At 48.4% G+C, this 17,823-nt stretch overlaps 1 protein-coding gene across 3 annotated transcripts in view; it reads left to right on the top strand.

Moving 5' to 3' along the window:
* SYN3 (synapsin III) overlaps positions 1-17,693 on the top strand; it is a 443,027-nt gene extending 425,334 nt beyond the window's left edge. For 2 of the 3 annotated variants that reach the window (XM_017652294.3, XM_017652295.3), the window contains exons 11-14: positions 2,850-2,984; positions 3,906-3,993; positions 8,752-9,007; positions 11,785-17,693. In XM_017652294.3, the coding sequence (XP_017507783.3) occupies positions 2,850-2,984; positions 3,906-3,993; positions 8,752-9,007; positions 11,785-11,917 (612 nt within the window). In that variant the 3' untranslated portion in view covers positions 11,918-17,693. The other variant, XM_017652297.3, reaches the window with a different exon arrangement.
* The last annotated feature ends 130 nt before the right edge of the window (positions 17,694-17,823 follow it).

Here is a 17,823-nt window from a genome sequence, read left to right as displayed (position 1 = left end):
TCCCCCACTGGCCCCTTCTCAGAAGAGCAGAACTTCGGGTCTGCACGCTTGCATCTGAGCCAGAGGCAGGCAGCTCCCCGCAGGAACAGGCCCCCACCTTCCCGAGGACGCCCGGAGCTGCAGGCCAGGGGCGGCCCCATGCCTACGGCCCTGCTGCCTCTGCCTCTCCTTGCTGGGCCTACAGACGTGAGCTCAGCTTTAGGACACAAGCAGTCATTCATTCCTTCACTGCTGAGACCCTGCGCTGGGCACAGGTCCTGAGCCAGGTGATGGGATAAGCAGTGAACATGGTAGCAGGGACCCTGCCTCCTGAACTTCCTCCCGGAGAGGTAACTGGCCATCAGCAGACACTCTCCTGGGTTCCCCTCTCCTCCCCACTGTGAGGTACCCCTTCCCCCTGTATTAGCATGGTCTCTGTCCCCCAAAGCTCCTGTCTTTCTGAGGTTCCACAACTTTCCCTCTTAGGAAACACAAATCTGTTCCCGTGGGCCCAGGCTTCCTGCTTCCAGACATCCAGTGGGTCAGGGATGAAAGACCTTTCACATTTTTTTTTTTTAAGCCCGATTAGTGGGTTTGAACTTTAAAAAACAAGAATATAACTTCTCAAAAATGTTCCAGAAAAAAAAAAAGAAAGTAAGATGGCTTTTCAGATTGTTTTTTTTTTTTTTTTCTCTCAGAAACATTGTGAAATTGTTTCCCTTGCTTTTGGGTTTACAGCAGGGTCAAGGGAGATAGGGAGCTTGCTACCAGGAAGATAAAAGGCATTTTTTTCCCTAGTTAGGAAAAAAAAAGCAGAAGCAATCCAGAAATAGTGTTTTTTTCAGCCACCTCTATGGTGAGAACAGAAAATTTGTGTGACATGTTTTGTGAAGATCCTTACAGCAAAATACTTAGGGGGAGGACCCTTGAAGTTGTCCTGCATGACCTGTCCAGGGGATGACATTGCTCGCTGGAAAAAATGTTTCCCTGGGGAGACCAGAGTGTCCACCATGGGGACTGCAGAATGCTCTGACCTCAGGCTCCTTGTGATGGCTGTTTCCCACTGCAGGGAACATAGGAAACAGAAACCAGAGCAGAATGGGGTGGGCAGGGGCAGAAAGGACAGGCTGTGTGCATGTAGACAGATTCCATGTTTATTACTCAGCTCAGCCCTCATTGATACACAGACTGTCCACGTGCCAGGCACTGGGATCCAGGGTGCCCAGGCTCCAGGCCCACACCACGAGGAGCTCAGTTTGAGGACAGTTTTCAGGACCAGTGCTAAAATCAGCATTCCCATCCTTGAGTCTGCTTTTCAGCTTCCCAATCACGGCAGGACCCCTAAAAGTCCCAGCCAGCAGGGTCTTCACAGCTGCCCAAACCCCTCAGTTTACGCTTGAGGAAAACAGCGGAGCCACAGAGGGAAAGTGGCCTGCCTTTGGTCCCACAGCAAGTCCACAGCACACCCCGGTTTCCTGTTCCCAGAGCGTACCACAGAGAGCTGCTCCAGTGCTTGGGGAGAAAGGAAAGGCCCATGGCTTGCTAGCTACGTCCTTGAACTTGCTTACTTCTGGGACCCCCAGTTTCCTTATAATTATGATGAGGATGGTAATAGTACCTGTCTGAAAGATCTCTTCACGAGCTTTGTGGAGTCACCCACACCCCGTGCTTAGAATAGTGCTTGGGACAGACGGAATACTCAGTTATAAACCTGGCACTTCATAGTCCCCGACCATTATGAGCAGGACTTACACGAGGACCGAGGACCTCCCATCCCTCCACACAGTAGCTATGAGGGCAGAACTACCTGCCAGGACGCAGGGCCCATCCCCGCCTGCGGAGGCCCACAGTCTGGCCGGGGAGACACAGTAAACAGGAGGTGACAGCACTGAGGGGTAAGCTGTCCAGTGGACAGGAAAGCAAGGACAGGGGAATACAGGTGAGTGGTGACCCGCCAGAGCTTGCTCAGTCAGAGGGCTTCCCAGAGGGAGGCTAGCTCGGTGTTCCTGGAAGGATGAGGCGGTAGGTGACCAGTGAGCAGAGGGAGTGGCCTGAGCATGGAGAGAGAACCTTGGAAAGAGGGAAACAAGCCCGCAGGCTTGCTGGGGGGTGCGGCGGGGTGAAGAGGCTGGATTCCTGCCAGGAAGGAGAGAGAGGGCCCACCCAGGCCTCGCACCCCCATGCCCGGGGAATCACCTGGACCGCTGGCCTGACTCTGGGCAATCCCTTCCCATCTCTGGGCCCCATCTGCAAAAAAGAGCAGGATGGGCAACTCTCTGTCAGGCCCTCTGCCAGTGTAACTTTGCCCCTTTGAGAAGCAGCCCTCGCTGCCACAGGGGAACGCATTTCACTCCAGGCGTATGTCCTGCAGAGCCCTGGGGAAAGGGCCCTTCCTCTTCCCTCTTCTCTCTGAACCCATGGCTTTTTTTAAATTTCGTCATGATGGAGCCCCCACCCTCACTGCTTCCGGCTTTGTGGAAAGCTTTGCCCCTGGACCAAAGTTCAGGAGGTCAGCCCCAATCCTGGGCAGGAGCCAAGGTGGGAAAGGAGGGGGTGGAGACCAGCTCCCCAAAGAAAAGAGCAGAAAAGGTCAGCAACGGCTCCCTGGGCCTCGGTTGCGTTTCTGTACTCCAGCAAATGTAGGCTGAATGGCACTGAATCCAGGGAGTGACTGAACTGGGGGGAACTGCATGTCTCCACCGGGACTGTTCCCAGCTGGAGCACTGGGCTGGGTGTTTGCGTGGACAGCATCGCCATCTAGTGGTCGCTTCTGTCCTGAGCCCTGAGCCCGCCGTCCTGGGGCTCCCCGCCCAGATGCTGGGCCACCCTAGCATGGGGGTCCCTCAGGCCTCCCCACTTCTTTCCTTCAGGTGATGGACAGCTCAATGCCCTTGATTGGAGAGCACGTGGAAGAGGACAAACAGCTGATGGCCGACCTCGTAGTCTCCAAAATGAGCCAACTCCTGCTGCCAGGGGGGACAGTGCCCTCACCCCTGAGGCCTTGGGTAATGTCCTTAGAAGCCAAGGGGACTTTGTAGCCATGAGAAATGCCAGGCTGTCTGGGCATGGGCAGACCAAAGGAGATAGCCCTAGGAAGGAGCCACGTGGGGAGAAAGGAATGGGGTATGGATGGACGCTGGGCATGGGGGAGGGCATGTACCCCTGCTCTTGATGGGGGAGGCTGGGAGGCTCTGAGGGGCCTTTCCTCCTTCCACTGTCCTGGAAAGAAAATGTCTCAGCTGGGTTTTGGGCATCTGTGGGCAGAAATTATTAACATAAGAAGCCGGTTGTCCCCTCCGTGCCCTCCATCCTGGCCTGAGCAGGGAGCAGGGTGTGTGTGTGTGTGTGTGTGTGTGTGTGTGTGTGTGTGTGTGTGTGTGTGTGTGTGTGTGTGTGTGTGTGTGTGGTTGTGTGTGCATGCACGCGCATGTGTACACACACGCCCTCTGTGTGATCCCAGGGCACCAGTCAATGGAGACTATTGTGTCTTCCCATCCCCATCCCCCCACCTCAGCAAGCCCCCACATAGCTCCTCCCTTCCACAGGCCTCACCACGGATTACCAGATGATTCTCCAAAGAATTTGTTAGCTCCCCAGCTTTCTAGAAAAACAAGTCTCAAAACCTGCGCCCCACCCTCCCCATAAGAAGCAGTCTATGATAACAGACCTCAGAAAGATGGGTATACTTTAGGGGACCACTGGCTGGGAAGGGGCATGGGGCAGCCCTCTCCACTGGAATGTTCTGTCCTGATCTGAATGGTGATTGCACAGATGTGTAAATGTGTAAAAATTCATTATGCTGTGAACTGTGCACTTTACATAAGTTTTACCACAATAATACAAAGATCTTTAAAAATCCTGCCCTCCCACCCAGGCAGCAAATGGCTGTGGTGATCACAACAGGCTTCTTTTCTCTCCTGCACCAGGCTCCGCAGATGAAACCAGCGAAATCCCCGGGGCCCACCCAGCTGGGGCCTCCACCTGGACAGCCACAGCCACGCCCACCCACACAAGGTAGGACCCCCCCCATCCCCCGCCGACCCTGCCACCAGTCACCGGAGAAACATCCAGTGGGGATGCTGAAAGGCACTGAGGGGTCCAGGTGTGATTTCCAAAAGGCTCTCTGGGAAGATCCTTATTAAGGCTGTATCCTTGGAATACATGCCCTTGCAGAATGTATTCTACCTGCAGAATGCTTGAGACTGTGAGATGTCACCTCCATAAGGGCAGGAAAGGAGGAAGGGAAGATGGGGAGTTGACTGAGTACCTAGCATGTGCCAGGCACCGTGCTAGGAACCTTCCCATCTATGTTCTTATTTTCAGTTCCCAGCCACTTTGCCGTCCAGCAGTATTTCCATTTTATGGAGGTGGACGCTGAGGCTTTGCCCACGAAAGCACAAGAGAATGGCGGGTCTGGCCTTTCTGATCTTCTAAAAAGTGTCTGTTTCCTAGCCTCCAGTGGTACCTATTATAGATTTATGAGCCAACCAGCTACAGTGAGAGAGACAGAAATGCAACATTAACCTTGTTGATTGAAATTCCTCCTCAAAAACTATTCCAGCATCACTGAGTCAGTGCCACCATTTATTAAAGAATGGATAAGCTTCTGCGGATGAGATGTAAAGAAATGGTGGGAATAACCACCTTCCTCACGGCACGGCAGCTGCTCGGGTGTTCTCACGCACAGGCCTGGGGAGAAAATCCGCGACCACCTCTCTGGCAGTCAGAAACCTTCCAGGCACATTCCCTGCCCCGGGGCCCCTTGGAGCTTCAGAACAGCTTTGCATCAAGAAGCCAGGCCAGGCAGTGTCACAGCAATCTCTTAAGCATCTGCTTAAAAACCCGTCAGAAAGAAAGCATTGCAAAATGTGTTGTGGGCTTCCCAGTGGCTTTTAGTGAGGTAACGGAGTCACTGTCTGGGGGGAAATCGGCCTTTGGCACTGCCTGGCTCCCTCTCCCACAGGTCTTAGATAAATGCCCCATTCACTTTTCTTGTCTGTGCTTCTCTTCTTGGAAAGGCAGAAAGCATTTAAGAAAAGGGAAATTGCCCAACATATACTGGGATTCTTCCTCAGGCAGATAAAACACATTTGAATCTGCCTCCATGTCCTGGTGCCTTTGCAGTCTTAGGCACGTTATGTCACTTTTCTGAGCCTCAGTTTCCCCAGTGATAAAGGAGGAGCTAACAGCTGCCCTGTTTAGTTATGGGGAGCTGGCCATGATGTAATGCAGGTAAAAGTGTCTGGCACCGAGCTGGTGCTTAGTAGATAACGGCTCTTACTGCCAACAGTTTACTATTTGTAACTATAATCACTTTTACTATTCTAAGCTTACCATTAATAACTTGTATCTACAGTTACATGTTGTTCTTAATGAGTATCATTTATTAATAATTATTGTAACTAATACACCCCTTCTACCCTTCGGCCATAATTCTATGGTTATAAATGTTCAAAAACTACTGATCCATCACCCTGCCACCCTCGTGGCTGTGCCTCCGCCCTTCCCTCTTCTTTCCCACTCTGCCCTAGGACTCACTTGTTAAAGCACATTTGAACAGAGTGCTTCTAAAACAGAGAGCTACTGTATTCCGCTTTCCTCTCTGGCTCAGAGTAGAGACCTGCTTGATAAAGAGATATTATTTTAAGGGACATGAGGCTAAACACACTTTGAGTGAGTTGAAAAACAATCCATTGAAAACCAATTAAGATAATTAAAGAAAATGCTCATTGAATTAACATTCAGATTAAAAATAACAAGGCTAATCAAAACACAATGCTTTCATTGAGTTCCCAAAATAACAAGATCACATTAACTTGTTTTTGAACTCACCGTTCATTTTCAACTGAGTAAAAGTGAAGTTTTCCTTTTAATGAGCCTCATCATGTTTAGCACCAATCCTGTACTGAGGCAAATATTTTGTACATGTAAGTTAATGTTTTGGGTACATGCTCAAATAAAAAATACTATGTGATTTGGTTTACCAAGAAGCTGAAAGAAATAACTAGTGTATTTAAATGTATCTCAGGTGTGTAATAAGGACTCAACATATAGTTATGAATGAATGAGTATCCAGATTTTCCAAGATATTATTGGCCTGGGGAGGGGGCACTTAAGATAAAAGTAAAAGTAGAAAACATGTTTTCTTTGACCTGCAGTGGGTTTAAAAAGCAAAAAATGAGCCAACATTTAAAAATCAGGAGCTTTTCCATAAAAATCTAGATTCCCAGCTTCTTTTGATAGAGCAGGAGCTCTAGAAACAGTGGGCCTGCTCTCCTGCATGGCAAGTATACGCTGATATTTAGTAACAGCTGCTCCTTGGGACAGGTCAAGGGCTTCTCCATTTGCCTCAAGCCCTACTCCTGCCTATTGTCACTTTCACAGTGTCACGGTGTCAGTTGCTGTTTTCTTTATGCTTGCACCTCTTTAGAGAGAAACTGGTCTCTGAACTACGTTTTTATCTCAAGTAGGAAAAATTGTAAAGCCATGTGATTTTTCTGACATGCACCTGCTTTATTTATTTATGCACCTGCTTGGCTCTCTAGGTGTGTGAGTTTGAGATCAATGGGCCCTCCAGTCTACTGGAACACAGTCATGAAAGAGGTCAAGAATGAATCAAAGCCATGTGCAATCAGCTGCAGTTCAATCCAACTTAGAAAGTGCTGCACAAGCTCCCAGAAATGTTAAAACTGAGCGGGATGTCTGATGGCTAGTCCAGTGACCTCAGTTTACAAACAATGACCCAGAAGCCAGAGAGAGGTGACTTACCCACAGTTGCAGGGCAAGTTAATGACAAGGCCTGAGTCAAGACCTGGGACTCCTGGTGCCAGTGTGGTGTCAGGGCCACCAGAAATGCAGGCCGTGCCCTTGGCAAATGTGCCCAGCTGAGATGGCATCTGAGCAGGAGGACAGCTGAAATCTGGTGCTAGCTCCCCTTGCAACTGGCTCAGAGCTGCCCGCACTGGAGGAAAGCACCTTTTCTTAATTTGCACAATGAGGATTCTGGGCAGCCCTGTGTGGTATAGTTTTAAAAAAAGAAGAAGAAAGAAAAAAGAAAACAGGGCTTTTGAGTCAGAGATCCAGGTTCAAATCTTGGCTCTTTATTAGAAGTAACACCTTGAGCAGGTCACAGTATGTATGGGACTCAGTTTCTTTGTAAAATTGGGAATAATAGTGCAGAATCCAGAGAGCTGTTGTGGGGGTGCCCAGCCCAAGGCTAGGGATCTAGCAGGTGCTTGGAGAGACTCGGGAGCTCAAGGGAGTGGAAGCCACACTGTGAAGGGGCTCAGAGACGGGCCCTGGCCCCTTTACTCTCAGTCTCCAATCTATGGAAAGTGGTGTTGGAAAAGCCTGGTGAGAGTAACTGGGGCACCCACTCTCCCAGGAGCAGGCGTGCCCTCGGCAGCCGGTCTGCTTTGGCAGAACACAGTCACCTCAGAGCCCTGACCCTCAGGATTCAAGGGTGAGGAGAGGGCACCTTACTTGCCTGGGGCCTTGGAATTCCACTCAAAGTCATTTCTGGGTGGCTAACATGTCCCCAAGCTTGTGATGCTCCTTTGCTTGAAGGTGACGCCTCTGTGCTCTGCACGAGACAGGGAGAAGCCAGGGTCCGCGAGGGGCTTCTGTGGCTAGCCCTTCAAGTCTTGAAACCTTCATAAGGCTCAGTTTCCACCTCTATATGATGGAAACAATGGCATCTTCCCTACCACCCTTTCTCTAGAGCAAATGGTACAGTGCTTTTGAAAGTCTTAGAAAACTTCAGAGAGCTATTGTAAAGTAAGGGATGGTTCATTGTTTCCAAAGTAACATGCTTTCAGCGTGGAAAGCATCAGTGAGCAAAAGGACGGGAATTAAAATCCCTTTTGGAAACTTTGCTCAGTGCCTCGTGGCTACAAGCATGGTAAGGGGAAGCCCGTCACTGGGGAGCTCGTTAGAAATGCAGAATGACAGACCCATCCGTCCTAGGCAGCTCTGGCCGCCATGACAAAATGTCACAGACTGAGTGGCTTCAACCCGCAAACATTTATTTCCACCGTTCTGGAGGCTGAAAATCCAAGATCAAGGTGCCAGGCAGGCTGAAACTTCTCCCCATGGCTTGCAGACAGCACCTTCTCACTGTCTTCGTGTGGCCTTGCTCCGTGTGGGCGCCCCTGCAGTCTCTATCTCTTCCTGCAAAGACACCAGTCCTGTTGGGTCAGGGCCCCACCCCTGTGACATCATTTCACAATGCCTCCTTGAAGGCCCTATCTCCAAACACACACTGTGGGTTTGGACTTCAAAACATGAGCTGGAGGTGGGTGCAGGGTGCGAGGCAGTGGGGGTGCACAGTTCACCCCATGACGCCGCCATGCACCTCACTGTATTGGAATCTTTATTTTGATAAGATCCGCCAGTGATTCATATGCACATGAAAGTTTGAGACACACTGGTTTTAGCGTAACCTTCTAGTCTTTTTTACATAGCTTTATATGTGTCAGAATGGAATAAAAGTGTATGTAGTGGTTTATAAACTGCTTTTTTGTTTAGCAGTATATACTTAGCATATATTAATAATATCCCAGGTTACATATTATTCTGCCACATTGTACATGGTGACCACAGCATATTCCTTCACATAGATGCCTCTTAATGTCACTAATCAGTTTCCCTATGGTTAGGCATTTATATTGTTTTCAGTTTTTCACTGTAAATGAGCATCTTTGAAGCAACATCTGTGCACAGCCGTATTCAGCCTAAGAAAAATCTGAATGTAGTAATTGCTTTGCCCTGTAGGGGGACCTCGCCAAGCGCAGTCTCCTCAGCCCTCAAGATCTGGGAGCCCCTGCCAACAGAGGCTCTCCCCACAAGGCCAGCAGCCCCTGAGCCCCCCATCTCCACAGCTGTCCCGGGCATCCAGTGGCGGTGCTCCAAACCAGGCCTGCAAGCCAGGCTCCCCCCTCACCTCGCAGCCCCGGCCCCCCACTCAAGGCCGCAGCCCCTCCCAGCAGGGCGAAGAGTCGAAGCCAGCACCGCCCCACCCCCATCTCAAGTAAGTGCTTTGGTTTGGGAAGGAAGAGGGTGGGCTGGGGTGCAGGAGAGCTGAGCTGCCTCAGGGTCCGGCGCGCAGGGACAAAAGCTCACAGAGGCCTCACACAGACCTAAGTGGGTAGGAGGAGGCCTAAGGGGGAGGACTCAGATGGCGGGCAGGGCCCAGCAAGGTGAGAGTATAGATCTGGCCCCACCATGATCCTCCACATGTAGATGCATCTGTTATCTCTTGCCGCCTAACAAACCGTCCTGAAAGTTAGTGGCTTCAGAAAACAACTATTTCCTTTGTTCAACGATTGTGGCTCAGGTAGGTGGTTCCTCTGGTGGTCTCCTCTGTAGGGTTGGCAGATAAAATATAGGAAGCCTAGTTACATTTGAATTTCAGATAAATAATGAAAACCGTGAGTGTAAGTATAACCTCAAATACTGCATGGGATATACTTACACTAAAAACATGTATGTTTTTCATCTAAAATTCAGATTTAACTGGGTGTCCTCTATTTCTGTTTACTAAATCTAGCAACCCTACCCTCCTAGGACCATTCACATGGCTGCAGTCATCTGGCAGCCTCTGGGGCTGGAATGTCTAAGAGGGACACACACACACACACCCCACACCACCCCCCGGTCGGTCGGTGTCGGCTCTCAGCTAGGCCTCTCTCTCTCCATGGGCCTCATCCTCATTTCACTGCTATCATCTACTCTGTGCCAAGCATTTTACATAGTTGGCCCTTTTCTTAATTTTCACAAGCTTAAGAGTTTATAACTATTATCATCCCCATTTTACAGATGAGTAAACAGTTGAGAGAAAGAAATCAATAATTTGCCAGTTTCCACCATTAAGTAAGAGTAAGTAAAAGAGCTAGCAACAGACACAGGACATCCACTCCATAGATCATGCTACCCTGTAATTTTTTTTAATTAATATATTCACATGGTTCAAAGATCTAAAAGATGTCAATGATATCAAAAGTATGTATTGAAAAACTTCACCCCCACTTCATTCCCATCCGATGCTTTCTTGCCTCCTGCTCTCCAGAGGTGACCAATTCTGTGAGTTCCTTACATGTCCCCCTAGTGTTGCCTTATGCAAATATAAAAATATATGTTGATTCCCTCCCCCCTATTTTTTTACACAAATGGTAGTAATCACTATCCTCCCCATACTGCTCCTTGCTTTTACATTTAAGAAGTCCTGGAGCTCTTCTACTCAGTTCACTGACGTGCTCCCTTTTCACAGCTGTATAGTATTCCCCAGTATAGCTGTACCATGATTTGTCTAATTAACCCACTATACAGGGAAATATGGTTTGCTCTTACAAAGAAGGCTGTGATGAATAACCTTAAACACATGCTATTTTTATGTGTGCAGGATCAGCTGTAGAGAAAATGCATGAAATGGTATTGTTGGATCAAAGGATAAATGCATTTTTAGTTTGATAGCTATGAGCAAGACGCCCTCCAGGCAATAAGGCAGAGTGACTGACAGCACAGATTCTGAGTCAGACTGTCTGGGTGCAAATGCCAGCTCTATCACTTAAAAGCTGCATGCCCCAGAAAAGTTACTTAACCTCTATGTTTCTCCTTCCTCACATGAAAATTGGGAAATTGGTACTTACCCCACAGGATTATTACAAAGGTTAAAATTAGTTTCTGCACAACTAGCGCTTAGAACACTGCTGGCTTTATACAAGTGCTATCTGTGACAGACTCTCACCAGGCGAGAAGACGCAGCCCGGCTAACTACAGGACAGGTGAGGGCTTTGGGACTTATGCCAGGTTTGGACACCACCATTTTGGTAATCTAGCTAGACACACTTAAATCTCCTGGTCTGTGGCTCTGAAGTATTATTTGGTTCAAGTCAGCAGGACTTACTAAATACCCGCTCTGTGCCCAGTCCTGGATAAGGCCTCACATGGAATAAGCAAGGGGTAAAAGACAGTCCCTGCTTTGAAAAGGATTTCAATTTTTTATAGTGATGACAAGAACGTGTGTGGATCTCTTAAACTTGTGACCAGTTTATATCATCTCTTCCTGTGTCTGTCACCTCCACTAGACTGTGAACCTCTTGAGGGCAGGGCCTGAATCGCATTCATCTCTACAGCCCTGTCCCCTCTCGCTAGGCTGGCACAAAGGTTCAAACACTGCAGTTCAAACAGTAGGCCCCCTCAGAAGTTCAAAATAGGCTGCAATCAGCACCAAAGCCTTCAGGAAAGAGGTGAGACTTGAAGCCAGAGTGACAGAGCTAGAAGAGGCCTGAGGGTGCGCTGGGCCGACCCCCCTTTCACGGTGACGTAGAGGAGGCCCTCAGCAGTGTGGCTTGCCAGAGGGGTCAGATGGCAGAGCAGGGTTGGAACACAGGCCTCCTGATTCCGCAACTAGTGCTGGAAAGTATAGGAGGAGCAACCATGACCTGATATTGAGACAGCACCTCACAGTTTACGAAGTGGGTTAGTACACACGGGCGGAAGGGGTGGTCGGGTTGCTCCCAAGTAACGCCTGCCGTGTGGGCAGCCTGGGCTAGTGGAAAGAATGTGAGCTGTGGACCCTGTTGCTGTGAGCCCCAATTTCTGACCCTAAGAAAGGCGGATACCTTTTTGCAGGTTACAGAATGTGTGTGATGCCCCAGCAGCATGGAGGGGCTAGAAGGCCTGCTTCCTGGGCTTGACCCTTGTGAGGACCGGCCCGCCCGGCTGGCTTCCAGGCAAGCCCCTGCAACTCCCTCCCTCCGCAGTCCAGGCCCTGCTGCCCCCAACCCCCTCGCCTTTCTGTTTCAGCAAATCCCAGTCCCTGACCAACAGCCTCAGCACATCTGACACCTCCCAGCGCGGGACCCCAAGTGAAGATGAGGCCAAGGCCGAAACCATCCGCAACCTGAGGAAGTCTTTTGCCAGCCTGTTCTCTGACTAGCGCTGTCCCCGGCTGCACGGGGGGTGCTGTGAACTCTCCCTTCTGCTGCCTCATCTTCCTTCTCAGCCTCAGTTCCTAAAGGGACCAGAAAGGACGGCCTGATAATGTACTTTCTAAATGCCTTTGGCCCAGGAACTGACTATCTGTATATGTTCCCCCCTCCTTTACTCTGACCATCTGCAACATCCAAGTGGTGGGCCTCGGAGCGCCTCCAGCATCCTCCAGATGGGCCTTACCCACAGGCATCGCATCGCCCTGCCCACCCAGATGCTTGCTTCCGCACCCCAGATGACCAAGGGAGATGTCTGCGAGCAGCTAGTTCTCACATTTCTTCTTGTAAGGTTTTGCTTGCCTGTGGGCAAAGGTCCCCTCTAGAACTTGCCCCATCTCTCAAATGCAGGGGCTGTAGTCAGACCTCAGCAATACTGGAGGCAATAATCTTTTTGCAAACAAAAGGAGAAAAGCCCAGCAAGGGGAACCTTACCCGTGTAGTTCCATTCAGGCTTGAGGCCGCCCCGCAGGCCAGGCAGGCAAAGCCCCCAATGCCTGGCCGATGGTGGGAGTCCTGAGGCCCACAGAAAGAAACCAGACCCCATATGTCAAGCAGGCCTTTCAGAACTCAACAGAAATGGTGGGGGGTGGGGGGAGCCTTAAATGCAGCTCACGCCCAGATAGGACAGCCAAGAACAGACCACAGGTTCCTCTGGGAATCCTCGCCGGTTCCCAGAGGAGGAAGAGGCCCTCACTTCCCCCAGAACGAGTGAGATTAGGTCTCCTCCTCCACCCATTCTGTGTTGCACCATCAGGAATTCTCTCTGAATTCCCATCAGGAATGGTGTTTCCTCCTCGAGGATACATGAAGGCCCAGAGAGAATCAGTAGATCAATGACACAGGGTCAGAAAGTGCAATGATTGTAACTCCAAGGTCGGCATTTCACTAACTGCATACAGCGAGGAGTTGGTAGGTTATTCAACTACACAAGGGTCTCATGGTCAAACGTGTTTAAAAACACTGTTCATACTTCCTTTTTTAAGATTAGGCAGTACACACTCCATGTCAAAGGCTCTTCGAAGTCCTGCAGTCAAGAAATTCAGCTTTAACCCAAGCTAAGAAATCAGCTGTTTAACCCAAACTTACTTGGCTCAGCACGTGAACTGCACCACTGTCCAGTGTAGTCCTGATTCCCTCTCAGCACTCTTTCCCCCACCTCAGATTGCCTCCCATGATCAGATCAGGTGCAGGGGTGTCCCAAACCACCTCCCCCCTGGTGCTAGAAACATTACAGGGGCCAGAACCAGCCTCCTGGTCCCAAAAAGAGCCCAGGATATTAGAATATAGCCATGCTACCCCCACCTTACAGCCCATTTGGCAACTTGAGACGTGTCCTCCCCTCACTGTCCACTGGGAAGGAGAGAGCAAGGTAAAAGTTTAAGGTCCTTGGCCTGGAGCTACATTCTGAACAAACATGTGGGAGGAAGCTTGTAGGGCTGAGTGGAACACATTTCAGGAGGCAAAGAACACAGAAAATACCTGAGGCCATCATGAGTCTTCTGCATTGGAGATTATGAGTCCTCTGCATCGGAGATTACGATCAGAATCAAAGTCAAACACTCTCGCCTGACTCATTTAGTAATAAAATATAGCTTAAAACACACAAGGTGGTGGTGGGCTAGACAAAGTTGCTCAGTGTGGTCCACGGCTAGTGCATAGCTAACTCCATTCCAGAACAAACGAGTCAGGATTTCTGGTCCTAAGGCCCAGACCCTGTATCTCTGTCAGTCTTCCCAAATGCTTGGAATGCATATTAAAGCTGGACCACGAGCCCTGAGCCACACCATGTGGGAAAGTCACTACATGAGATACATTACACCCAGGGACTCCGTCGGTGAGCAAAGCTAGTGGCCCCATAAACGACTATGTGGCTTAAATTTTCTCACATTCCTATATTCTGTCCCTTGTCCCTAAAAACACCCCAACATTCAACCCATTTCTTCCAGATATTCCAACTACAGTAGCACAGACTCCTTTTTCTGGCCAGGAACCCTGATTTTTGTAACCATGCACAGATGACCCATAGCCTAACACTAGTTTGTAACCAACACATGTAAATAAAATTTCCCGTTGGTCTATGCATGAATATGGAGACCAAAAAGGGTCTTGTGGAGACCATGGATCCCCAAGTGGACTGTTTCCTCAAATAGGCTGGCACATGTAACCTCCAAATATTTAATAATTGTGGCATTTTTTAAATGGTAAAGGACAAAAAGAGAAGGGGAGTCACTCTGTAGAGATTCTGATAGGTTGTGTTTGTCATTTTTCACTTTGTTTCCTAACTTTGACCCAAAGAAAGGCTAAATTTCCCTCCAGACTTGGTGAGGCTAGAACATGACAAAGACCCACCCTGTCTGTGCTAATGTGTAGCTCAACAAATAGGGATTTAAAAATGCAGCCTCAGTGGACACCTGCACCAGCCAGAGAAAATACTGCTTCCAGATCTTTGTCATCTCAGCATGATAAAATGGCACTATAATTAAATAAAAGATCATCTTTCTAGGGACAGTGGATTATACATACCCGTTCTCATTAATTCTCTGTGCTCCTTTCATCATTAGTACATTCTCTCCTAACATTCTGTCCCTGCAGATGGGTCATGTAGTTACACCTTTCCAAAATTCCAGGGGTGATGGGCCATCACTCACGTGGCAGCAAACATGACAGCAAACCTCATGAGCCTGAACATCAGCCACCTGCAAGTCCTCATCTGAGCCTGCTAGGTAAGGAGTTCAAGGAGAAGGCGACCCGGTGCAGGTAGCACGTGGATGAGCTCAGACAGCAAAGCACGGAGTCAATTGCTTGGCACATAGCAGGTGTTGAGGTTGACCTTCCTAGAAAACTATGAAATTAATGAAATGTCAACAGTGTTAAGACTGAATAAAAAGTCTGTTTTCCTGAGAGTACCAATGTGAGGAAGTCACTTGCCCAGAATCAAACCAACAGAGAGATTAGGATGATGAGATAAAAAGCTAAATAAATCTATGGCTGCTTTTGAACCTTAGAAAGATTTCAGGCTCTACACTGAGCTGAAAAGGAATAGAAGAAAGCAGAGGCAGGGGCCCACGTGACCTTCCCGAGGGTGAGCATGGCCCACATGGCGGTGATGGGTGTAGGGCTGCCTAGGCGAGGAGCAGAGGGATGGGGTCCACGGTCAGTGTCGGGGTGGGGGCTGTGGTGAGAGCGCCAGCAGCGTACTGAAGCTCGCACAGCAGTGACCCCACCCCGCACGGCAGGCTGCAGCAGGGCTGGGCAGACAGCAGGGCGCCGGCTTGAGCCATCACCCCCGCAGTCTGAGCACGTGGGCTTTATTCGCCTTCCTACAACAGGCAGCGGCTCGTTTTCTATTTAGAATTGGCGAAAGGATGCAGATCAGAGTCCCAGTTTAAACGAATGAAGTCTGCCTTGCAAATACAAGCAGTGACTTCCTATGATTATCGTGCTCATGGCCTAAGAGCACTTCTCACATACCGCATGTTCTTTACCCTACAGAGCAAGCTGGCTGGTTACTAATAATACTAAGTGTCAAAGAGCTGTCCTTGACGTCTAAGCAGTTACTGGCTGAATTCAGCGTTTCGGTCTAACAGACTCTAACAGAGGACGGCACTTTTCATTTGGTTCGACACAAATTGAAACGCTGGGCAACAAGCAAGTCAGATCCATCCATTAACCAAACACAACATAAAGGGCACAGGCTCCCTTGTGTTTCCATAGGCAAAATATGCAGCTGAAATAGATGGAAATGGCTGGAAAGTGTTTCTTGTAATTAGGCATTCCTCTGAGGGAAAACCTGTCTAAAATCAAGCATTCCTTCTACGTGTTAATCCTTTAGATTCCTAAATACCTCTCATTTTTATTCCAGTTGGCCCCCCACTTTTAATTTCCAAATTCTCACTATAACTATCTGCTCTCTGTAGTTTGAGTCTAGAAGAGAAACGAGTCCACATCTGGCAGCCACCGCCCAGGGCAGGAGAAAGGCAGGCCTTGGTGCTGGACCTGAGTAGGGGGCGAAGCAAGGAGTCCAGCTCGAGGCTGAGCATCACAGACACTCAGCCGAGCAACGACCCAAGGGGCTGGAGAGGGCCAAGCAAGGGCGAAAGAGAACAGTTCAGCTTTTACATAAGCAATCACAAAACCCTAAACTGGAAAGAGAAGATGCCTTCTGATTTGTTATGAACAGAGAAGGGGTAGGGACGAGGGAGGTGGGGGGCAAGATTCTGTTATAGTTATAAATTAAAGGGGAAAATAAGAGGCCACAGGAAACCGTTCGGGCTACAAGCCAACGAAGAGCTGGATCTTACCAAAACACTTACCACCGCCTTCCAAACTCGATTACTTTCATTATAGTGTTATCAAATGGATGTCTGAAAATCATGCAGGAACAGGCTCCTGCCAAATTCTTCTAATACACCAGCTATACATAAAGCTCAGCTGTCTCAGTCTCATGAAAAGAAGTAGGACTTCACTAGCTTGTAAGTTTAGCTATTTAAGAAGAAAAGTTCAAGGGCTAAGAATTCAGAACTTGTGAGAGGACTGCAAATTTAGGTGTGTGGCACACTGCCCACCTCCTAAACTAAGGGAGGCACTCTAACGTGAGTATGAAAAGCAGCACCTGTTTCCACAGGACATCAGCACCTTTCACGCACCGGTCAAGGTCCATTCAAACCACTGCACGCTCACTCACTGCTTTGTAGCATTTGGTGCTTCTGGTCATCACCATGTCCTCCCACTCCCACCCCACACAGTGCGACCTATATTACATGGCCACAAAGAGGTGTATCGAAGAGCTAGGACACATTTGGACCCTTCAAAGCTTCAAGGTGGTTCTTGCAGCCCAGCCCCAAGTCATGTGGCTCCAGTGGACACTTGTCTTTAAAAAGTTGTCCTATAGCTCAAATTATAAAATACCACAGAAAGAAATGTCAACCGCCCCAATCCATTACCTGTACATTGGCTATGAAAGGTGACTTGGCCTCTGCAAAACCTTTTTATTGACTGAATTTTCTTCACTGTGATGGGAAAAAAATTGTATGTGTAGCAAAATATATATGTATATATATTTTCACATCTACGTAGGACTCAAAATATTCTCGCAGCATATAACATCCCAAGCCATTTCCTTATATGCCAATTAAGATTTTCTTTAAAAAAAGCAAGAAGACATTGGCAATATTCCTCAATATTCCTCAATATTTTCTGCACATACTAATTGTTTTACCTCTTTTGTGATTCAGATTTTAATGTCACTATAGCATGTTTCTGTAGTTGTTTGTATGATAAGATATTTGTGTTTGGCCTTTTTCTTGTAAGAAAAATGTATCTTTTAAGTCTTAAAAGCAAAATGTTGTTCATATAGTAAGAGGCTATCTTTGAAGAACACGTACCTGAATGGCACTTTGCAAAGCAGAACTTTTCTTGTTAAAAGATGTCATCTACTTAGATTACAAATTAGGCACCAAGTGTTCCAAAAGAAAAAGAAAAAAATCCTAACTCCAGAAGCAGCCAGAAACAAGAGTCCGTATCACCCAATGGTCATCCAGAAGGGCTGCTCTAAAGCTCAGAGGTCTCACCACCAAGCCAGAGAAAAGAGCTGCAGAGGAAAGGTAGATCCAGATGGGGGCGCCACAGCACCCAACCCCGGCCCAGTTCAACCAAATTAGCTCTGCTTTTATTCATTTTATAAACCAAGCTTCTGCGAACAATTTCATTTGAAGACAGGGTGCCACTAAAAAGTAACTTTAAAAATAATCCCCTGCAACAATCTGATGACACTGAGATTCTTTGATCATTTTGAAATGTTCAAGTAATGAAGTTGTTCTGAGTATTTATTATATCTTTCTGTAATAAAAGACTG

Source organism: Manis javanica, chromosome 10 (assembly GCF_040802235.1).
Source record: "Manis javanica isolate MJ-LG chromosome 10, MJ_LKY, whole genome shotgun sequence".
NCBI classification, from domain to species: Eukaryota; Metazoa; Chordata; class Mammalia; order Pholidota; family Manidae; genus Manis; species Manis javanica.
Note: the sequence above shows the minus strand (reverse complement) of the source record. Positions and strands in the feature narration are given on the sequence as shown.